The sequence below is a fragment of the Anomaloglossus baeobatrachus genome, chromosome 2, assembly GCF_048569485.1.
Source record: "Anomaloglossus baeobatrachus isolate aAnoBae1 chromosome 2, aAnoBae1.hap1, whole genome shotgun sequence".
Lineage (NCBI taxonomy): Eukaryota > Metazoa > Chordata > Amphibia > Anura > Aromobatidae > Anomaloglossus > Anomaloglossus baeobatrachus.
Window position 1 is genome coordinate 451,772,643 of NC_134354.1, and position 24,772 is coordinate 451,797,414.

Consider the following 24,772-nt stretch of genomic DNA (forward strand, 5'->3'; position numbering starts at 1 on the left):
CTCAGAAACCCCCTAAATCTCATTAATATTCCTTGCATACCTTCTGTCTCTTTTAACTGTGCCCTTTGGAACTCACGCTCAGCATGTAACAAACTCTCCTTCATCCATGACTTCTTCCTTTCCAATTCCCTCAACCTCCTGGCTCTTACTGACACCTGGATTCAGCAGTCAGACACCACCGCTGCTGCTGCTCTCTCATATGGTGGCCTACAATTTTCACACACCCCTAGACTTCACAACAGATCAGGTGGAGGTATTGATCTGCTGCTTTCCCCAAACAGTACTTTTCAGGTCATGCCTCCTGTTCCCTCACTTATCTTCCCTTCTTTTGAGGTCCACACTGTCAGCCTTTACAGACCCTTCTCCCTGCAAGTAGCAGTTGTGTATCGCCCTCCAGGCCCAACCAGTCAGTTCTTGGATCATTTCACCACCTGGCTTCCACATTTTCTAGCCTGTGACCTCCCCACTCTTGTTGTGGGGGACTTCAATATCCCTATTGATGATCCCCCCTCCCCAGCTGCTACTCATCTTTTATCTCTAACCTCCTCTCTTGACCTTTCACAACTAACTCTCCTACACATGAAGGTGGGAATACGCTGGACCTGGTCTTCTCCCGTCTCTGCTCAGTGCATGATTTCACTAACTCCCCTCTCCCACTCTATGACCACAACCTTCTTTCGATCTTGGTCAAGAGCTGTCAACCCAGTCAGGACACCCTCACTTACCTCCCATATAGGAATATATATGCCATTAACACCCAGAAATTTCTGAAGAAGTTGCAGTCATCACTGGCCCCAATATCCTCCCTCTCATGCCCTGACTCTGCTGTAAAACATTATAATGAAACCCTACAGAGCGCCCTAGATGAAGCTGCACCTGCTACACGCAAAGCAACTTGGCGCAGATAGCAGCAGCCCTGGCACACGTTGCCCACACGCTTTCTCCAGCGGTGTTCCAGGTGCGCTGAATGTCTGTGGAAAAAACCCAATCTAGCCGAAGATTTCATCCACTATAAGTTTATGCTCAAAACATACAATGCTGCCCTTCACCTCTCCAAACAAGCGTATTTTAACACCCTCATCACCTCTCTAGCCAACAATCCTAAACGACTCTTTGATACTTTCCATTTCCTCCTCGGACCAAGAGTTCAGGCCCCAACCTCCAACCAATGACCTGGCCAATTATTTTAAAGAAAAAATTGACCATATATGCCAGGAAATTTCCTCCCAGCCTCATAACACCACACATTGTCTGCCCTCCTACACTACATCTAGCTCACTTTCACTCTTTGATCCAGTCACAGAAGAAGTCACCAGGCTTCTCACATCCTCTCGCCCTACTACCTGCACCAGTGACCCTATTCCCTCACATCTCCTTAAATCTGTCACCCCAGCTGTCACCACTCACCTAATTAAAATTTTCAATCTCTCTCTCTCTCCACTGGTGTCTTTCCCTCCTCCTTCAAACATGCCAGCATACACCCATTACTTAAAAAAACATCCCTGGACCAAAATTGTGCCGCTAACTACAGACCTGTCTCTAATCTTCCATTCATCTCAAAACTCCTGGAATGCGTGGTCCACTCCCATCTAATTCGCTATCTGTCAGATAACTCTCTCCTTGACCCTCTACAATCCGGTTTCCACTCCTTACATTCTACTGAAACTGCTCTTACTAAAGTCTCTAATGATCTACTTACAGCTAAATCTAATAGTCACTACTCCCTTCTCATCCTCCTGGATCTCTCTGCTGCATTCAATACTGTGGATCACCAGCTCCTCCTCACTATGCTCCGCTCTATCGGGCTCAAGGACACTATTCTTTCTTGGTTCTCCTCTTACCTCTCTGACCGCTCATTCACTGTATCCTTTGCCGGCTCCTCTTCCTCTCCTCTTACCCTTACGGTCGGGGTTCCTCAGGGTTCAGTCCTAGGCCCCCTCCTGTTCTCTCTATACACAGCCCCTATTAGACAAACGATCAGCAGATTTGGTTTCCAGTACCATCTCTATGCTGATGACACCCAACTGTACACATCTTCTCCTGACATCACCCTTGCACTATTACAAAATACTATCGATTGTCTGTCCGCTGTCTCCAACATCATGTCCTCCCTCTATCTAAAACTGAACCTATCAAACACTGAACTTATTCTGTTTCCTCCCTCTCCTAACCTTCCGAAAATATTACCATTTCTGTGTGTGGTTCTGCCATTATGCCCCAGCAGCACGCCCGTTGTCTTGGGTTATATTTGACTCCGATCTCTCCTTCACTCCCCACATTCGTTCATTTGCTCGTTCTTGTCAATTTCACCTCAAAAACATCCCTAGAATTCGACCTTTTCTTACCCTTGACTCTGCAAAAACTCTTACTGTTGCGCTCATTCATTCTCGCCTGGATTATTGTAATTCTTTATTAATTGGTCTCCCTGTTACTAAACTCTCCCCTCTCCAATCCATTCTGAATGCTGCAGCCAGGATCATTTCCTCTGCAACCGCTTCACTGATGCCTCTGCTCTGTGCCAGTCATTACACTGGTTGCCTATCCGCTACAGAATCCAACATAAACTTATCACTCTCACTCACAAAGCTCTCCACACTTCCGCACCACCCTACATCTCCTCTCTCATCTCTGTCTATCACCCCACCCGTGCCCTCCACTCTGCTAATGACCTAAGACTAACATCCTCAACAATTCGAACCTCCCACTCCCGTCTTCAAGATATTTCACGAGCTGCGCCTATGCTCTGGAACTCACTACCAAGAGAAATCCGATTAATTCCCAACATCCACACCTTTAAGCGGGCCCTAAAAATGCATTTCTTTAGACTAGCCTATCACCTCACCACCCTGATCTAATCTAGTCCCTTCCTGTCCTTCATAACAAAAAATGTACTTCCAATTCTTGTCCCCTGTACCTGTATAAATTCTGGCCAATGACGGGTTCATGCAGCTGGTTTTGAATAACCTATTAAATCGATGGCTGGATCATATATAACAAGCTTTTCTCCCCCCCATTCACTTTTTGTGCCTCCTCTATTTCCTCTTAGACTGTAAGCTTACGAGCAGGGCCCTCACTCCTCCTGGTATCTTAATTTTGATTTTTTTGTATTGTCTCAAATTGTCTGTACATGTCCCCTCTGAATTGTAAAGCGCTGCGGAATATTTTGGCGCTATAGAAATAAAACTTTATTTTTATTATTATTATCGGCTTTGTCATGGCTGGGACAAAATTGGGGCAGATCGCTCGCCGTTTTTTAAAATTAGTTACTTAAAATATTAAAAAAAAGCCACATGGGGTCACTCTTATTTTGATTTTAAGCCAAGATAAGCACATGGCTGAGGGCTGCAGCCTATAGCCATATGCTTTATTTGTGCTGGGTATCATAATCTGGGGGGACACTATGCTATTATGTTTATTTATTTTTACAGCAAATGAGACACATAGACAGCTCCACTGATTGGTTTCAATCAGACACGCTATCACACAGTGTGGGGGTGAGTCTTACTGCAACCAATTAGAGACGTGACTACTGCCAGTTGAAGCAATGAATATGTATGAAGGATAATGAGTGGCCCTGGAATAGCGTTAGAGCTGTGCGGCAACTGGTAACTATAACACGCTTGCTCTAATTCTACTATTCCTTCTACCACCATATTTAAACTCCTGATTCGGGTCCCTATAGACTTATATGCCGACCGGTGTCCGGCCAGATATCCAGGATAAATTCCAGACAAAAAACGGGTTTTTTATTTCAACCCGGTTGGACCCTCTGATCCCAGGTATCTGCGAGTCTGCCCATCACTATGTTGAGTTCTTATGATTTCCTTAAGTGTTTTCATGTGATCAAAGCACATTATCTATGTAACATGGGATTCAATTGACCTTAGCCAGTTATTAGGACTAAGAACACATGAATTGTCCTTCTCAATTTGTTAATGTGAGTCTCAACAAATATCTTAAAAAGTATATTTTAAAACAATCTTTACTTGGAGGGTTTTTCCACTTTTAGACATGGTTCACAAATTATTTCTTTTATTTCTGTAAAACAACAAACAGATCAGATACTAATCCTAAGTATAGCGCTGGCACTCTAATCCAGAGGGCCCTGATCTCAGAGATTACCTGAAGCGGTGATATGTCCCATCGATGTGAGATCACAGCTACAGTCAGAGTACAGAGACTAGAACAGTAGCTGAAAGCAAGCACTGGTCATAGGTTAAGTACCTCCTTTGGTTGTTGCGTGTCGAGAACACTTTTCTTAAAGTGGAAACCCATTTTAATGTGTATCTTGTCCATCAGTGACCCACATCAAACATCCCACTTTAAAAAGATAATTTCCTTCATTTAAAAATATGCTAAACTAAATATTTTAACTGATCTCTGTATAGATCAACATATACTACGGTACCAAGTAAAAGTGCTCCACCTAGTGGCTAAGTCTGACAGTGTGCGCTAAATTATCAAATTTACATAAATTAATGAACATATACAGTGTGTCCACCCATATCCTGTCCACCGCCATTAACTTGAGAATGACGGCAGCTATAGGCATAGAATTGGTGTCTAGGTATAGCAAAGTATCCATGCGCTACGCAATGAAACCACCGATAGCGCCACCTGGTGGAAAACAACGGAGTTAGCATTTTTATCTCGAAAACAGAACGAGATAGAGAAAAAAAGTGAATTACAAGGTTGTAGGGCATCGTCAATTCAATATGAATCGACACCTTGCATACAGAAATGCTATGATTAGAACGTGTAAAACTCACAAGGGTGCGGACGTGAAGCGTTACCTTATGGAGGACCTTCCTACAAGTCATTGGGTATGGTGGCTGCATGGAGTGGCCTCCACGCTCACCTGACCTGACCCCATTGGACTTTTTTCTGTGAGGTCACATCAAACAGCAGGTTTATGTGACCCCTCCACCAACATTGCAGGACCTACGACGACGTATCACAGATGCTTGTGCAAACGTGTCACCTACCATATTGCACAACCTGCAGCAAGATACAGTATGCTGTCCAGAGTCCAGATGTGCATTGCAGATGATGGTGGCCACTTTGAGCATCAAAGTTAAATGAGTGCCATATGCGTGACCAACATTCAATGTTTTGGGGGGTCATGAGTTTCATATCATAGCATTTCTGTATGAAAGGTGTCGATTCGTATTGAATTGATGATGCCCTACAACTTTGTAATTGACTTTTTTTCTTTATCTCGCTCCGTTTTCGAGATAAAAATGCTAACTCCGTTGTTTTCCACCCGGTGGTGATATAGGTGGTTTCATTGCATAGCGCATGGCTACTTGACCATAACTAGACACCACTTCTATGCCTATAGCTGCCGCCGTTCTCAAGTTAATGATGGTGGACAGGATATGGGTGGACACACTGTATAAACCACATTCTGCTCTCCCACTGAAATGTATGGCAGTTTATATACACCCTACTGCACTTATGGATTAGCACTTTATAGCAGCCAGTAAGTGAACATTATTGTATACTTAACTTTACAAATGCTATTGAATAATCTTTAATAAATAATTACAAAACAATTATAACATTGTTTACACTACAGAAAATAAGAAATTAATAGTTTAGGAAATAATGATTAGTAACCATTATGCAGAAAATCCTGCTGAAAATTGTACCATCGTGACAGTTTTTACAGGTACGTTTTCACACTATTAGAGTTCACATGTCCAGAAATCATCCGTTAGAATGGATCCTGCAGAGATCCGCTGGGGGAAAAAAGTTCTGCAAACACAACTTTTTGTCCGTTTTTAACCCCTTCTTATTCGTTATACAGAGCGTCCTGGCCCTCTCCTTTTTCCAAGAGCTATAGCTTTATTTTTCCGTCAATATAGCCATATAAGGGCTTTTTTTTGTGGGACAAGTTGTACAATTGAAGGACACTATTCATTCTGCCCCATATCGTACTGGAAAATCGAGAAAAAAAAAATACAAGTGCAAATTGCACTGGGGGGGGTTGTTTGGGGGGTTTTTCATTTACCATGTTCACTATTTTGAGAAAAATATCTGACAATATGATTCTCCAGATTGCTGCAAGTTCATAGATACCAAACATGTGTAGTTTTACTTTTATCTAAGCCGTGAAAAGAAATGTAAAAGTTTGTTTAAAAAAAAAAAAAAAGGAAGAAAGACAGAATTACATTTTCTGAGACCCGTAGCGTTTTCATTTTTCGGGATCAGGGGCTGTGTGAGGCTTATTTTTTACGCCTCGAGCTGACGTTTTTAATTATACCTTTTTTGGGTAATGTGATGTTTTGGCTGCATGTTATTGCATTTTAATGCAAAGTTGCGGCTGCCAAAATAATTCTGGCGTTTTGATTTCTTTTATCGCTATCAGAATAATTAATTTTATATTTTGAGAGAGCGGGCATTTCTAAATGTGGGGATACCAAATGTGTATTTTTTTTATTATTGTTTTAGTTTCAACGGGGCAAAAGGAGGGCGATTCGAACTTTTAAAGATTTATTTTCATACTTTTTAAAACTTTTTTTTTTACAGTTTTTAATGATTTTATTAGTCCCCCTAGGAGACTTTATACCTATACTATTTAATTGCTTCTGCATCGCTCTCATCACTAGAAATGCTGTGTTAAGGCTGCTTTACAGGTTACGATTCTGCATACGATATCGTATGCGATCGTAACGGCCCCCATCGTATGTGCGGCACGTTCAATTTTGTTGAATGTGCCGCACAAACGATTAACCCCCGTCACACGTACTTACCCGTCCATACGACCTCGATGTGGGCGGCGAACGGAGTGGGAGGGACGTTCGGCATCACATTGACGTCACGCGGCAGCCGGCCAATAGAAGCGGAGGGGCAGAGATGAGCGGGACGTAAACATCCCGCCCACCTCCTTCCTTCCGCATAGCCGGCGGCCACAGGACGCAGGACGCAGGTAAGATCTGTTCATCGTACCCGGGGTGTCACACACTGCGATGTAAGCTACCCCGGGTACGATGAACAACCTGACGTTCAATTCATGAGGAATGAACGATGTGCATGCGATGAACGTTTTACCGTTCATTCGCAATCGCACGCAGCTGTTACACACTGCAATGTACCTTACGATGCCGGATGTGCGTCACTTACGACGTGACCCCGCCGACACATCGTAAGATATATTGTAGTATGTAAAGCGGGCTTTACTGTGAGTGTATGCGTTCTGCCAGCATTCACAGGAAGCGTCATAGCAGCGACAGGGTTCATAATCTGACTCCACGCTGCCATACCAACCCATTGACACTGATAAAAAGGGGGAACCTGTGCACCCCATAGTAGTATTGTATTGTAGTGTGAATGCATGGGCGTCCTTTGATCTTTCCCTGCACCTGTGCATTACAATACTTTGCTCTGCCACAGCAGGGCAGAGAGAAGTGCGCATGCGCAGGAGAGCAATAGCGGACTCTGTGTGGATGACGTAGCAAGAAGTAGGATAGTGATAGCAATGATAGAGGAGGCGTTCGGCCAAGATCAGTGATGCCCTCTGGACCAGACCGCCCTGCAGGTGAGTATAATAAAAAGTGTTTTTTACGCTATACAGGGCTCTTATATACATTATTCTAGAATGCTGTTTAAAAGGGCTCTCTGGTAATAGCCGCACCTTATAGGGAACAAATCTGATGACTGGTTCCCTTTAACACATTGAGTGCACAGATTTGATAGAATTGTACAGTATTATTGTAAGCATGAAACATTTCCCATTAATATTATGACACCAGCTCACAAAAGATTTTTTTTTACATCTGCCCTCAGGGATATTTTAACAAACCACTGACCTCTTCCTTTTGCCCAGGTATATGTTCGATTTGTTACAGCAGTCTTCAGATCTTGAATCTGAGGTTCAGCATGTGCATGCCTCAGGTGAAGTTCATTCGTTTTTGAGACTTTCAATGGTAAAATATATTTTGGAATAGCTTTGAAAAACCAAGCTCCTGATCTCTTCCAGACCTGTAAAAGAAAAATAATATATGGTATTACGTTTGAAAGAAACCCCATTAGATAACATACTTCATTTAGTTTGCTTTGCATGCAGCATGTCCGGTCTTGGTTCATTAGCTTAGTACAGTTCCACTTGATTCCTGACATCTACTTTCCAGTATGTTTCTGTAGTAGACATGAATCTTTGTGTGCCTCAGAATGAACTATATGCCTAAAGCACCACTCCAGCATTTTTTTTTTATTTAATTGCTGAAGTGATGCTTTAAATACCCAATGTACCACGCCCACGGGGTCGGGGGTTACTCGTTGCTGGGCTGCGGTGCTTCTCCTGGGACGCCGCGATGGCCTTGCCCGGTTCCATGACCCCGGGTGTCAATAAAAGGCTAGGGATGGGGATGGGGACGATGGGGGTAGTTGTTCGTGATGCCACCTGTGGTGTGCAGCCAGTATTAGCCGCCGCTGCGGGACTTCTCTGCTGGGGCGGATGACCATGCAGCTTGGATGGATCAGCTCTCCACAGGCAGAGCTGTGGCCCCAGGGAGGATGGTGGTGGTATTAGTCACTAGTCACTCAGGCGCGATGGATGGATGGGTGCCAGCAGTAACACACTTGGAACAGTTCAAGGTCTTTTAGTCACTGGTCACACACTGCCATTGGAGCATGGGGCTACGCTGTGATGGGCCTGAGCCGATCCAAGATACATCGGAGGTCATGGCCGGTTGTTCCTTCTGTGTGTCACCTTTTGATGGTTTCCTGGGCTGTGGAACGGGTCACGGGTGCCTTCTGCACTCCCCGTGAACCCTGGGATCCCCCTGCTTTCCTAAGAACCCGGGTCAAGCCTCCGGCTCCAGACCACAGGCTCCGAACCCGAACTTTCTGTGCCTTTGCTTGCTTGTCCATTCCGGTGTCCGACCTGACTCGAACGCCGTCCGGTGCTCACTGCTTGTTGTCTGTGAGGTGGTTCCTAACTTTCCCTGTAGGTGCCTCGCCTCCAGGGTCCCTGAACTAGTGGGCATGAGGTCCCATACCTCGTGACGGCCACCCCAGCTCCTACCCTAGCCCGGTCCCAGTGGCAGAACCCCCATGTCATGTGTTAGTTGAGTGTGGTTGTAATTGTTTACCGGTGACTACCTCCTCCGTATCCGCAATGAATACTCGGGTGAGGTGCAGTACTCTGTGGCACCTGAGGCCACAGGGGCGCCACACATGCTCCATGCCTTATACTCACCCTCTCTTTTCATAGCTGCTCTGTTGCCATGGTGCAATTTTATGCCTGTAACTTCTGAATGGCTGAAATTCAGAAGTTACATCACAAGCGCTTAATACAACTCTATGTGAGCCAGAATGAGGCTCTCATAGAGCTGTATTGAGTTGTGACCTCTGACGCACTCCTGCAAACACTAGACCTGCCTTCAAGTCACAAATCGCCAGAGCCCGACAGGAGCAGTTGTGAGTGATAGAAGGTGAAAATGCTGAAAGGTGAGTATAATACCAGGGGAACTTAGATTTAAAGCACCACTCCACCAGCAGTAAGGCTGTGTTCGCACTTTGCGTTTTCACCTGTGTTTCAGGTGATTTACCTGCACCGTTTTGAACTGCAGCGTTTTCATGCCAAATGGCATGCGTTTTGATTTTCAAGCAAAGTCTATGGAAAATGGGGATTTCTTGTGCGCACTTTGCAGTTCAAAACGCTGTGTTTAATTTGCATAATTTTGGGCAAAAACTCAGCGTTCAAAGAAGCAGCATGTCAATTGTTTTTGCCATTTGGGCTGCATTTTGATAACTTTGAAGTCAATGAGAAGTTGCAAAAAGCAAGCAACATCAAAATTCCAGCGTTTTACATGCTTTTTAGCTGCAGAAAACATGCGTTTTGAACTACTAAAACGCATGCGTTTATGACATCAAAATAATGGAATGATATGTCCCTTTACACACACACAGTTCGACAATTAAATTAATGAAAAATATTAATTTATTGTTATTTTAGCCATATATTGTATAAAACCGCTATAATTATATTAAATATAACTTTTTTCGTTATGATTTAATTAATTATATTTGTTTTCATTTTTTCCCTTTTTTCCATAGTGTTTGTATGTTAAAACTTTATTTAGTAGGGTTTTTAATCAAAACGCATCTGACTTTAAGCAATGGAAAAGCATGTAAAAAAGCGTAAAAACACGGCTAAAACGCGGTAAATACGTATGCGTATTTATCGCGTTTTGATGGTCAAAAGCAACTTTGGCAAAAGCAATTTCTGCCAGAGGATGCATTTAGAATTGCAACTACAAATTGCAAACTAGAATTGCAAAGTGCGGACACAGCCTAAAATTTAAAAAAAAAAAAAACACTGGAGTGGTGCTTTAAGAAACATTGCACAATCCTGACTAAGCAGGATCTGTTTGAAACCTCTGATTTAGGCCGGATTCAGACATTTGTGTTTAATCTGGTACAAGCCACACGCATGGGTATGGTCATACATGTGTCACACGTATGACATCTGTGTTTGCATACGTGTGACACATATCGGAGAAAACACCCGTCTTTGCAATAAAAAGATTTTCTATATTCACCTGTATCCAGCGCTGCAGTCTTCGGCTCTGCTGTGTCCTGCTTCTGACCCCAGCTAATTATACTAATTGAATAGTTACTGCACCTCAGACCTGGAAACAGGAGCATAGCAGGGGACAGCATTGCCAAGGACAGCATCGCCGGTGACAGGTGAGTATCCAGCAAGCAGTGTGTGTGCAGTGACGTCCAGGAGGTCATCAAAGTTCCCAATGACTTCCTGATGACATCCCCTTGTCGGTGATGGTGACTTCACAGGTTCAACAGAGTTCATTGGGTCACATACACACTGATTTCTGGATACTCACTTGTCCCCAGCGATGCTGTTCCCAGCTATGCTGTCCTCGGCGATGCTGTCCCCGGCGATGCTGTCCTCGGCGATGCTCCTGCTTCCAGGTCCGAGGTGCAGTGACTATTCAATGAGTATAATAAGCAGGGGTCAGAAGCAGGAGACAGCAGAGCCGAAGACAGCATTGCTGGATACAGGTGAATATAGAAAATATTTTTATTTCACAGACCCGTGTTTTCTCCGGTACTTGTCCCACTGATCTCACACAGATCATATCAGTGTGTGATCCGTGATGCCAGAGAAAACATGGACATGTCTCTGTGTGTACGTGCGGGGCCATGCGGGGTCACACGGTCCATGTGAAAACACAGACATGTGTGTGTAACTCCACAGAATAACATGGGTATGTGTGGCATCAGTGTTAAAAACGGATGTCACACGTACCTAAAACACGGACATCTGAATCCGACCTCACATTGTGTGTTGGGCAGAATACAGTATTGTGTGCTACTTATTTAAAACATGAGGAACAAGACTAAAGGGCGCTTTACACACTGCGATATCGTTACAGATATCGCTAGCGTGCGTACCCGCTTTAAACGGTTGTGCGTCACGGGCAAATCGCTGCCCGTGGCGCACAACATCGCTAGGACCCGTCACACTACTTACTTGCCTAGCGATGTCGCTGTGACCGGCGAACCGCCTCCTTTCTAAGGGGGCGGTTCATTCGGCGTCACAGCGACGTCACTAAGCGGCCGCCCAATAGAAGCGGAGGGGGCAGAGATGAGCGGGACGAACATCTCGCCCACCTCCTTCCTTCCTCATTGCCGGCAGCCGCAGGTATGGTGAGGTTCCTCGTTCCTGTGGTGTCACACATAGCGATGTGTGCTGCCGCAGGAATGACGAACAACCTGCAAAAAAGCAACGATATTTGGGAACTGGACAACGTGTCAACGAGCAACGATAAGGTGAGTATTATCGCTCGTTAGCGGTCGCTCGTACGTGTCACACGCAATGATGTCGCTAACGAGAGCGGATGTGCGTCACGAATTCCGTGACCCCAACGACATCGCATTAGCGATGTCGTTGCGTGTAATGCGGCCTTAATTGTGCTTCAATACATCTGAAAATGGCTAGTATATACAGTTAGGTCCAGAAATATTTGGACAGTGACATAAGTTTTGTTATTTTAGCTGTTTACAAAAACATGTTCAGAAATACAATTATATATATAATATGGGCTGGAAGTGCACACTCCCAGCTGCAATATGAGAGTTTTCACATCCAAATCGGAGAAAGGGTATAGGAATCATAGCTCTGTAATGCATAGCCTCCTCTTTTTCAAGGGACCAAAAGTAATTGGACAAGGGACTCTAAGGGCTGGGGTTGATTACAGGTGTGTGGTTTTGCATTTGGAAGCTGTTGCTGTGACCAGACAACATGCGGTCTAAGGAACTCTCAATTGAGGTGAAGCAGAACATCCTGAGGCTGAAAAAAAAGAAAAAATCCATCAGAGAGATAGCAGACATGCTTGGAGTAGCAAAATCAACAGTCGGGTACATTCTGAGAAAAAAGGAATTGACTGGTGAGCTTGGGAACTCAAAAAGGCCTGGGCGTCCACGGATGACAACAGTGGTTGATGATCGCCGCATACTTTCTTTGGTGAAGAAGAACCCGTTCACAACATCAACTGAAGTCCAGAACACTCTCAGTGAAGTAGGTGTATCTGTCTCTAAGTCAACAGTAAAGAGAAGACTCCATGAAAGTAAATACCAAAGGGTTCACATCTAGATGCAAACCATTCATCAATTCCAAAAATAGACAGGCCAGAGTTAAATTTGCTGAGAAACACCTCATGAAGCCAGCTCAGTTCTGGAAAAGTATTCTATGGACAGATGAGACAAAGATCAACCTGTACCAGAATGATGGGAAGAAAAAAGTTTGGAGAAGAAAGGGAACGGCACATGATCCAAGGCACACCACATCCTCTGTAAAACATGGTGGAGGCAACGTGATGGCATGGGCATGCATGGCTTTCAATGGCACTGGGTCACTTGTGTTTATTGATGACATAACAGCAGACAAGAGTAGCCGGATGAATTCTGAAGTGTACCGGGATATACTTTCAGCCCAGATTCAGCCAAATGCCGGAAAGTTGATCGGACGGCGCTTCATAGTACAGATGGACAATGACCCCAAGCATACAATCAAAGCTACCCAGGAGTTCATGAGTGCAAAAAAGTGGAACATTCTGCAATGGCCAAGTCAATCACCAGATCTTAACCCAATTGAGCATGCATTTCACTTGCTCAAATCCAGACTTAAGACGGAAAGACCCACAAACAAGCAAGACCTGAAGGCTGCGGCTGTAAAGGCCTGGCAAAGCATTAAGAAGGAGGAAACCCAGCGTTTGGTGATGTGCATGGGTTCCAGACTTAAGGCAGTGATTGCCTCCAAAAGATTCGCAACAAAATATTGAAAATAAAAATATTTTGTTTGGGTTTGGTTTATTTGTCCAATTACTTTTGACCTCCTAAAATGTGGAGTGTTTATAAAGAAATGTGTACAATTCCTACAATTTCTATCAGATATTTTTGTTCAAACCTTCAAATTAAACGTTACAATCTGCACTTGAATTCTGTTGTAGAGGTTTCATTTCAAATCCAATGTGGTGGCATGCAGAGCCCAACTCGCGAAAATTGTGTCACTGTCCAAATATTTCTGGACCTAACTGTACAGTAGTATCTGATCAAGGTACAAAGAAAGAAAATGAATGCAACAGTTATTTTAATTGTCAGATCATAAAGAATATTATGGACCGAAATATATAATACCAACGTAAATACTTAATGTCCACTAGAATCTCAAAAACATGGAAATGTGACATTACAAGAGTAATTACAAGCATCAGCAGACTCTGTCTAAAATGTATAATTACACTTTATATTCTTTGATAAACAACAGTCTGCCGGCTTTGAGAGACATAATAAACGCAGTTTATGCCAGTCTTTCTGCACAGCTGGGAAAGATTAAATCAAATCTCCAATATTCCAGATTTCAGCCAACAGATAGAGAAAGATGACATTTTCCATGCAGCAGGAGATCAAACCTTCATTGTGAAGCTGAGCTGTCAGAAAACACAGGACACTGCTCATGGATTTGGATCCACCTTAATAGCATACTATGTAAAAGTCCATTATTATTACACATTCAACAATTGCAATATGTGGTATGCTTATAAACTTGTGTCAATCAGACAATATTTTTATAAGCTATAAATGGATATCTACAAAAAACAAGAGCACAGGGAGTACTGATGCAAATAGTATACATTTATTAAGTACTTATATATAAATGACAAGTAAAAAAGTAGTAGGACATATACAAGCATAGGTTCAGGGAATAAAAATCTGGGTCCCACTGACCACAATGGGGAACACAATAACAGGCAAGAACAGAGCTTAAGCTCAAATCACACACTGATTCTCTATGATGGTACAAGGTAACAAAGTCAAAGGGCTGAGTTACCAACAGTATGAATCGCAAAGGCAACATCCATGAGCTCAATCACATATATATATAGCTGAATAGCAGGTAGTGCCCAAGTGGGCATATAAATGTGATATGAGGGAAAATCAGGTAATGGACAGATACAAGAGGCATGAGGGGGAGGGGAGTGACAGTGTGGTTTGAGCTCATATGGTATCTGTGGAAACAGGGCTAAATATAAGATGGTAAAGTAGCAGAGTAAATAGAGCCCATACCATACATAGCTAATCGCTTACCAGAATTAGTGGTGGTTCAGGGGAGCCAGGCCAGCCCAGAGGGGACCTGGCTCCCCTGAACCACCACCAATTTCCCCTTTAAAGGAACCTGAAACCTCCAAAAATGCTATTTAACTTCAAATATAGTGCTGCTCTGCAGGTAAATAGTACTAAAATCATGCCTGACTGTCTTGATGGAGTAGTGGCTACAGGAAGAAACTGAAGTTATGTTCTCCCTGTAGCTGCATGCTTCCAGTTGTTGGGGTGGTGCATGGAAATGTTACAGTCACAGCTCACTACTCAATTAGTATCCTGTAATCTCACCTAGGGACTTGAATTGACCACCTGCTAAGCACACACACACTGCAGAGCAGGCTGTCAATCAATATTCAGGGGATAGATAATAGAGAATTCACTGTATAGTTAGCTGTGATTACTAACCGGATCGCTACCACCATCTGTCCCGGTCTCCCAGGACTTCACCGATTGTTGCAGAGTAAAAGGAAGGACGTAAAGAAACTGTTGTGTTGGTCCTTTATTATCCGTATCCCGGCCTTGCACTCTGAAGTTCATCGGGTTCCCAAAATAGACTGTGCAACCGTGCCCCGAGGTCTTGCTCCACCTATGGGGAACAAGATCACCTCAGCTGTGCCAACACCATCCCTGGAGGAACCTGCAGCGCAGCGACGGCCCACATGGCCGCTAAAACCACAGGTGGCGTCACAAATTTTACTTAATATTAACTATAACTCCCATCATCATCATCTCCCCTTTATTATTAAGATACACCGCCAGGGTCACGGAGCCGGACCCCCACCACCGCTGACATCCCCGGACTAGTCTGACCCAGTACAAAGTACCCCCGCCCTGGAGCGGGCGTGTCATTTTTGGCGTCATGAACAGGATGATCATGCCCAGTACCACCAGGTACTGTGCGCCTAAGTAACATGTGCTTTATATTGACTTTATTAAACTGTGAATGAAGCCACCATTGGTATACAACAGAAATTAAACTGCTTGCTATGCTACAGAAGTTCGTCTTCCTGGCGCAACAATGTGGGAGGATGACCAGTCCTTCCTATTGCGCTGGATGGGATCCCTATGACCGCCCTCCTGGATACGGGGTCCCAGGTAACGACCATACCTTATATACTGTACAAAAGATATTGGGCTGATTCAGATATTACCCATGGCCCAGATGATGACTTGACCATTGTAGCCAGTAATTGTCAGCCCTTGCCTCAAATTGGGTACAAAGAGGTAACCATTAAAGTGGGGCAAGTAGAATGGTCATCCCAGGGAATGATAATTGTGGACATTAATCGCAAGGATTCTAACCCAATGTTAACGATCCGTACAAATGTTATAGAAAATTGTCTTGCCGAGGTGATAATCTTGTTGCAACAGATGGCTGAAACTGCCAGCCCCGGGCAGCTGCGTGTCCCAGAGAGGGAGATCAGAGCCCTGATGAGGAGGCAGCAGGTAGAGCTGGCTGGAGGTGAAGTTGGCAGTGTGAGGGTAAGTGTCCCCATTGTAATACCCCCAAGAAGTGAGATGTTGATATGGTGTAGGGCAGCAATAGGCCTCAAGGGTCAAGATAACCAGGCCCTGGTAGAACCTGTGTATTCAGACAGTAGTAGATAGTAGTAGATCCTTACAGCCAGGGGGGTAGTAGATGTCCGCAAGGGGAGAGTACCCATCTGCATCCTGAATTGTGGGGAGGAGGAAGCCAAATTACCCCGGTACGCCACTGTAGCTAAGCTGTACACGGTCAGTAATAATACCATCAGGACAGTGGAACCCTTGATCCCGTCTGACCAGGTGGAAGACAACAGTTCCAAGGGACAGCTGGAGGATTGGTGTCAGAAATTGCATGTGGGCACCGACTCCACCCCTTCACACCAAAAGCATGGGGTTTACCGGGTGGTACAAGAATACCAGCGGGTCTTCAGTAAACACCCTCTAGACTTCGGGCAGGTAAAAGAGGTTCAACATCAAATCCCAACTGGTGACCATCCTCCCATTAAAGAGAGATACCGCCCTGTACCCCCGGCTCAATATCAGTGTGTCAAACAAATGTTACAGGAAATGAAGGATGCTGGGCTGATCAGAGATAGTTGTAGCCCCTAGGCAGCTCCACTGGTGCTTGTAAAGAAAAAAGATGGTACAATGAGAATGTGTGTTGATTACAGGCAGATTAACCGCATTACACATAAAGATGCATATCCACTACCCAAAATAAAGGAGTCGTTATCAGCCTTAAAATCAGCTAATTATTTCTCCACCTTGGATCTCACCAGTGGGTATTGGCAGGTTCCCGTGGCAGAGGCGGATAAGGAGAAGACTGCATTCACGACACCAATGGGTCTCTGCGAGTTCAACTGTATGCCTTTCGGGCTCTGCAACGCACCGGGAACACTTAAAACATTGATGGAGTGCTGCCTGGGACATTACAACTCCGAAACCGTGTTATTGTACCTGGGTGACGTCATAGTCTACTCAAAGACCTATGAAGACCACCTGAAGCACCTGACCGAAGTGTTCGAGTCTTTGTCCGGTTTTTCGCTTGAAGGTAAAGCCATAAAAATGTCACCTGTTGAAGCCAAAGGTACAGTACCTGGGTCCTGTAGTTAGCGCAGAAGGTGTGGCACCTGATCCAGAGAAGGTCACAGTAATCAAGAACTGACCAAGACCCACCATGATTAAGGAGGTGCAGTTCCTTGGGCTGGTGGGCTACTACTGAAGGTTCATAAACGGTTTCACAAAAATGGCAGAACCCCTTCAAGGTCTCCTGGTGGGTCAGTTGAAGAAGGCTAAGAAGTAGAGTCCTCCATTCGAATGGAACAGCCAAGTAGAAACATCCTTTGTCCGGTTGAAGATGGCTCTCACAAGAGAGGAAGTCCTGGCCTACCCTGAATATGGCCATCCATTTGTACTATACACAGATGCCAGCAACATGGGATTTGGAGCAGTTCTGTCCCAGGTACAGGGAAGCAGAGAGAAGGTGATAGATTACGCCAGTAGAAAGCTTCGTCCCACTGAAAGGAACCCAGAAAACTACAGTTCCTTTAAGCTGGAGTTCCTCGCCATCGTCTGGGCAGTGACTGAACGCTTCAAGCATTACCTGGCATCAGCCAAGTTTTCCATCTTCACGGACAACAATCCGTTGACCCCCCCCTGGCAACAGCCAAGCTAGGTGTGCTGGAACAGCGATGGATGGCCCAGCTGTCAAACTTTGATTTTACCATCAAGTACAGAGCTGGCCGAAAGAATACCAACCCCAAAACAACCCAAAGGTACAGCCGCACATCAGGGACCTGGAGTCGTTGCCAGCAGAGCGGCACCAGTGAAGGCCCGCGCAGCCTACCATATGGGTAACGGGTAGTACCAGAAGTCCCAGCAGAGAGGGCCTCTGTTGGACTAACGCAGCGGGGTCCTGTAGAAGAGATGAAAGGCGTAGGGAGAAGGCGTCAATACTCACCTGGCCAGGGAGATACCCCCCAATTGCTTCCAGGCCAACCAAATCGCTACCACCATCTGTTCCGGTCTCCCAGGACTTTACCTGCTGTTGCAGAGTAAAAGGAAGCCCCGGGGTCTCGCTCCATCTGTGGGGAGCAAGATCACCTCAGCTTTACTTAATATTAACTCCCATCATCATCATCTCCCCTTTATTATTGAGACACCGCCAGGGTAACGGATCCGGACCCTCGCCACCGCTGACATCTCCGGACTAGTCCGGCCAGGTTCAGAGTGCCCCCGGTCCTGGGGCCGGTGTGTCAGATGCCTATTTTGCAGCTACTGTCCCTCTTTTTGGCTCTGATTGTCGTCCTCCATTGACTGATGTGGATGGCACCAGAGGGGACACAGGGCATGTCAACTACATAGCCAGGCAAAATCTTGCACCTGTTCTCAGAACTCACCGGCTGGTGGAGGCGCACCGATGTTTTTTGCTCTGCCTGCAATAGGGCAGAGCGAAGTGTGCCTGCACAAACTGACAATGTCTCTGCTGCAAATAGGAATAACGTTTGGAACACCATTCTAAGTCCGAACTGGGTGCAAAAACCTAAAAAAACATCACTATGGGGAGATAAGGTATGCACACCAATGACTATGTAAGGGGAATACATGAAATAGCAGAAACTGCTGTGTGAATACTGACTTGAAAAATCCAATAGCTATATGCAAGAGTGAAAATGTGAAAAATGGAATCTGCATTACTGCCATGAACATATGAATCAAGAGAAATTTAGCTACTGAATTGATCAATGCAATAGAGCCCCAACACTACGCCAAAGTATTTCTCTACGTTGGGGTCCCTAGCTTGTTTGTGTCCTCTCATGCAGTTAAAAAACTTACTGTGTATGGGAAGCTGAGACCCAGGCTATTTATGCGTATGATATGGATTGGCAATAGGTGTGGTTGGGGAGGGTTCACAAACGAAAAAATACTAACAAATAGGAATAACGTTTGGAACACCATTCTAAGTCCGAACTGGGTGCAAAAACCTAAAAAAAAACATCACTATGGGGATTTTTCAAGTCAGTATTCACACAGCAGTTTCTGCTATTTCATGTATTCCCCTTACATAGTCATTGGTGTGCATACCTTATCTCCCCATAGTGATGTTTTTTTAGGTTTTTGCACCCAGTTCGGACTTAGAATGGTGTTCCAAACGTTATTCCTAAGTCCGAACTGGGTGCAAAAACCTAAAAAAACATCACTATGGGGAGATAAGGTATGCACACCAATGACTATGTAAGGGGAATACATGAAATAGCAGAAACTGCTGTGTGAATACTGACTTGAAAAATCCCCATAGTGATGTTTTTTTTAGGTTTTTGCACCCAGTTCGGACTTAGAATGGTGTTCCAAACGTTATTCCTATTTGTTAGTATTTTTTCGTTTGTGAACCCTCCCCAACCACACCTATTGCCAATCCATATCATACGCATAAATAGCCTGGGTCTCAGCTTCCCATACACGGTAAGTTTTTTAACTGCATGAGAGGACACACACAAGCTAGGGACCCCAACGTAGAGAAATACTTTGGTGTAGTGTTGGGGCTCTATTGCATTGATCAATTCAGTAGCTAAATTTCTCTTGATTCATATGTTCATGGCAGTAATGCAGATTCCATTTTTCACATTTTCACTCTTGCATATAGCTATTGGATTTTTCAAGTCAGTATTCACACAGCAGTTTCTGCTATTTCATGTATTCCCCTTACATAGTCATTGGTGTGCATACCTTATCTCCCCATAATGTCTCTGCTGCAGGCAAGAGATTTTGCCCTGCTACTTGGATAGCACCAGAGGCATCATCCATGTCAATCATGATTTAAACCAAGGCTACCACCCCACCTCTATTGATGATCAGATCATTAGAGCAACAAGGACCTCTAGAAGTGAACTGCTTCAATACAAACAAAAAGAAGAAAACAGTCGAGTACATCTGGTGGTGACCTACAACCCACAGCTTGAGGTACTGAGGAGAACGGCCAAGAAACTTCACCACATTCTACACAAGGATAACCAAATAAAAACGATATTCAAAGATCTTCCATTGCTGTGCTACAGACAACCTCCTAATTTAAGGAGCATCATGATCCGGAGTTCAATGCCCTTAAACACACCAAGAGGAACTTATCCCTGCAATGTAAAGAGCTGCAAAACCTGCACTCATGTAGAGAGACCAAAGACCGGATACAGATCCCTAACATACAGAAGGACTAAGAAATTCCTGGGACATTCACATGCTCGTCGTCAAATGTGGTGTACTTAATCCTGTGCACTATATGTCCTATTGGGGGCCTCCATGTTGGAGAAACAGGACAGAGACTGAAAGCAAGAATGAGATCTCACCGGCACACAATTACAGACAAAACTCATTTACCTGTTGCCAAACATTTCTGTACTTCAGGACACAATATAAACCACATGAAAGTCATCATATTAAAAGGCAACTTCAGATCAAAAAATCATCAAAGGATCTAGGAATACAAATTCATTAAAATGTTTAACTCTGTGGACACAGGCCTCAATCTGTCAGGAGGATTTATGACCACTATAAAATCTGAGAAGTCTGTTCCAGAGACTGCTAGGACACCAGGCCTCTGATCTTAAATGGATATTGGGACAAAGAACCTTTCACATCACTAATCAAAGCTAATTAAGAATTCACTCTCTAAGCTCAGTGTTTGTTTATTTAAATGTCCTTTTGTTATGCCATCCCTCTGCTCTGTTTGTGTATATATTTGGGTTTCTTCAGATATTTTGTCATACCATACCTGAAGAAGAGACCAGAGATGTCTCGAAAGCTTGCTTTGTAACACCATTTTATTTTACTTTAGTTAGCCATTAAAAGATATCACAACTACAAAATTATAATTTTGTTTCTCTCACTGAGAACAATCATTCAATCATCAAAGGGGATGGCAATTTTATTACAAGATCTATTGATTAACCCTAGAACTTGCAACCATAGAAATCTACAATAGAAAATAAGTAACCTAGCAGGCCTGTGAGGCCCCAGGTATGCGTTCTAGGGTTAAGATTAACTTTGTTAATGGGAACCCCTTAAAATAATGGTTACATTAGAAAAAACTTTCAGTGGGTCTTTCACCAATGTAATAGACTGCTTTGTTATCAACATTAATCTTCACTAGCTTACCACTCCCTTGACTCATGATTTGTAGGGTAGTGGTGCACTTCTGATAATTGCCAGTTGGGACGAGTGGCATGGCTCTTTGCTACAGGCCCGCCTTAGGTGCCTGCCTTAGTGATGTTTATACACCAGCAGTGCAAACTGAAGAAGCCGTGGCTCTTTTATATAGGGTGATGCAAAAATGATTCCTCTTTGATGAGTTTCAAAAATGTATTTCTTTGCTAAATGAATAAGTGAAAGCTTTGTCACAAAAGTGTCTTAAAATTATCCCTTTACTTAGGGATGCAGAAATAGGTGTGTGCAGCACATTTGGAATTGAAGTAGTAACACTTCTCAAATCGTAATGAAAAAATCTTTTTGGGGTTCCACAGCTGGTTTGCTCCTCCTAAAACTAGTAAACAATTACACAAGCTTTATATCAAGTCTTCCAGAAATTGTTTCAATGTGAAGAAGCAATGGCTTGTTGTGAAGAACCAATGGCTTGTTGTCAACAAGACTTTTAAAAAACTTGCCATATTTTGTGAGTTATTTGTGTACTCTCAACTGAGTTAGGTGGGGCAGGCAAGGAGATGTTTCACAGTGTAGGGCTAGAAATGGCAAAGCCAGCTGTAGCATTAGAATCTAGTGCTATAAAACATACTGTGCAGGTGGCCACAAGATGTGGTGTGGATGTGCAGTAACAGTAGCAGCAGGAGAAGTTGCGTGGTAAAGATTTAGGATGGGGCAAGCAGAGAGATGTTTAGCAGGTCTGGCAGTAATAAAGTATAGATGATATTTAAGACAGGAAGTAGAAGTCCAGCTGAGTATGGTCATTTAACACTTGTGGCAGCAGCAGAAGGGTGTAGAGGAAGACAGAGAACAGAGTCATGCAGGCAGTTGCTGTAGCTAATTTAATCTCTGGCATTAGCCGTAAGGTGAATTAAAGTACGCACTGAGCCATACTTGATTCATTTTAACATATGAAAGCTTTTCTGCGCCAGTTCTCGGCACTGGTCCAATCTGCTGGCCCATAAATTCTTGGCATGTGGTCTCAGGGTATTTGCCTAAGGACATAACCTAGGTATGACAGAACCTGGCTGCTCAGCCATTGTGTCTCTCTCTGCTGAAGTGCATTAGGTTGTTGCAATGACAGTTCCTCCTAGGTTCCAGTCAAGTGCCTAATACTCGCTCTGGCAGGGGGACATTAGGTATGAGGATTTCAGAGGGGTCTGCTAGTCAATGGTGCAGGTAGAATGTATCTGCTTGGTGAAAGATTTGCAAAGAAGGTAACTCACCATATCCTGGTAATAAGCCAATTTGGACTTCCTCTCAGAAGCTAGAAAAAAAATCCCATTTTGTTTTTATAGTAAGGGTCTAAAGGCATTGCTATCCAATATTGTTCCCTTGCTTAATGATAGCAATATGCCTGAAATCCCACAAACATTCCAATATATAGCTTTTCATGCTGGTCAGCATGATCAAGGGCCTCATTGGTTCATTTTTATGAGACGGTTGGCTGTCATGTACAGCACTGCCATTATAGTTTTCCTAGGTCAGCCTAGTCCCACTCCATATGCTGTGCTTCATCCTCCTCCATGTAACATGGACCTTGAGGTCCTCATCGGCAACATGAAGATGGAAAAGTTATTGTTCTTCCTACAGCTACTCTTACATACGGCTGTGTATTATTCCAGAATACATACCATATTTTTCAGATTATAAGACACACTTTTCCTCCCAAAAATTTGGGAGGAAAGTGAGGGGTGCATCTAATAATCTGAATGTAGCTTACCGGTGTGGTAGACAGGACGTCGCAAGAGGCTGGGGGAATGCAGAGGTGGCTGTGCAGGGGCTGCAGGAGCTGTGCAGGGGCTGTGGCAGCTGTGCTGTGCAGGCAGCCGCTGTGCGGTGTCTCCGGTGGCTCCTGCTGGGGCAGCTATGCTGTGTATGCAGCGGCTGTGCGATGTCTGTGCGGGATCTCTGGCAGCTGGACTGGTGCTTCGGGTCTAGCGGTGACTTCAAGTAATGCCGCCCTCTCGACTCAAGCTGTCATCTGCGCAGGTACCTCCTCCGGCCCATTGATCTCCCTCCAGCGGACTTCAGAAAACTGGCGCCCGGAGGTGGTGCTTGCGCAGATGAGATCTTGGCTTGCCATTGAGCCTAGAGCTCAATCTGCACTGTCTCCGGGCGCCATTTCTTTGAAGCCCTCGCCGCGCACAGTTGCTGCCGCAGAAGCTGCCCCAGCATGGGAGCCCAAGCCTCTGCCGTGGCACCAGCCTCCGCCGCATACGCAGCACAGCCTACAGTTTCTGGGAAACCACCACCCCTGCCTCCTGTGACTCCTCCACCACCGCTACTGCCCCCCTCCGGTAAGACGCCACCGGATTACAAGACGAACCCCATTTTTTCACCTTTTTTTGCTGTGAATTTGGGGTGAGTCTTATAATCCGGTGTGTCTTATAAAACGAAAAATACGGTATGTTGGGGGTTGACAAAGTTGATCCTACACTTCCGTCTAACAAAAAAGTAACTCATGTTCAAGATTGAATGCTACATGAATATACTGCATGTACAGACACTACAATATATGCAACATTCATTTCCAGATGTGATGAGACTACTAAAACAATTGTAAAAACTTAACCTTGTTGTCTGATTTTTTTATTTTTTTTTTAATTTATGCCACCCTCTTGCAAAAAATAAAATGCACAGTATATGACCCTAAATACTATGTTAGTAGATAGATACACTCACACAAACTAACTAAACAGAACTGTTCGGCGACAGACATAGCGTTTACTTTGATGATAATGGATTTGATGATGCTGCGAGGGATCATCAATAATTGGGATATTTTTATTAGAACCCAACAACTTTGTCTCTGACTTGTTTGCTCTGACTTGTGTGGAGATCTCCTTGGTCTTCGTGGTGTTGTTTGGTCAGTTTTGCGTTTGCTACATGTTGTTATAGCCTCTGCTGCCTTTCAGAAGAGGTGTATATATACTGTCAGACCTTATGACACTTAAGGCTACTTTACACACTGCGATATCGGTCCCGATATCGCTAGTGTGGGTACCCGCCCCCATCTGTTGCGCGACACGGGCAAATCGCTGCCCGTGCCGCACAACATCGCCCAGAGCCGTCACACATACTTACCTGTCCGGCGACGTCGCTGTGACCGGCGAACCGCCTCCTTTCTAAGGTGGCGGTCCGTGCGGCGTCACAGCGATGTCACTGAAGCGTCACTGAACCGCCGCCCAATAGCAGCGGAGGGGCGGAGCTGAGCGGGACGTAACATCCCGCCCACCTCCTTCCTTCTGCATAGCAGCCGGGAGGCAGGCAAGGGGAGCTTCCTCGTTCCTGCGGCGTCACACGGAGCGATGTGTGCTGCCGTAGGAACGAGGAACAACTTCGTTACTGCTGCAGTAACGATTTTTAAGAATGGACCCCCATGTCGCCAATTAGCGATTTTGCACGTTTTTGCAACGATGCAAAATCGCTTATCGGTGTCACACGCAACAGCATCGCTAATACG

The 24,772-nt window shown here is 44.5% G+C and overlaps 1 protein-coding gene across 2 annotated transcripts in view; it reads right to left on the reverse strand.

The window, feature by feature from the left end:
• RPH3AL (rabphilin 3A like (without C2 domains)) overlaps positions 1-24,772 on the reverse strand; it is a 465,043-nt gene that overhangs the window by 212,591 nt on the left and 227,680 nt on the right. For both annotated transcript variants that reach the window (XM_075334208.1, XM_075334209.1), the window contains exon 6: positions 7,812-7,983. In XM_075334208.1, the coding sequence (XP_075190323.1) occupies positions 7,812-7,983 (172 nt within the window). The remainder of the gene's footprint in view (positions 1-7,811; positions 7,984-24,772) is intronic.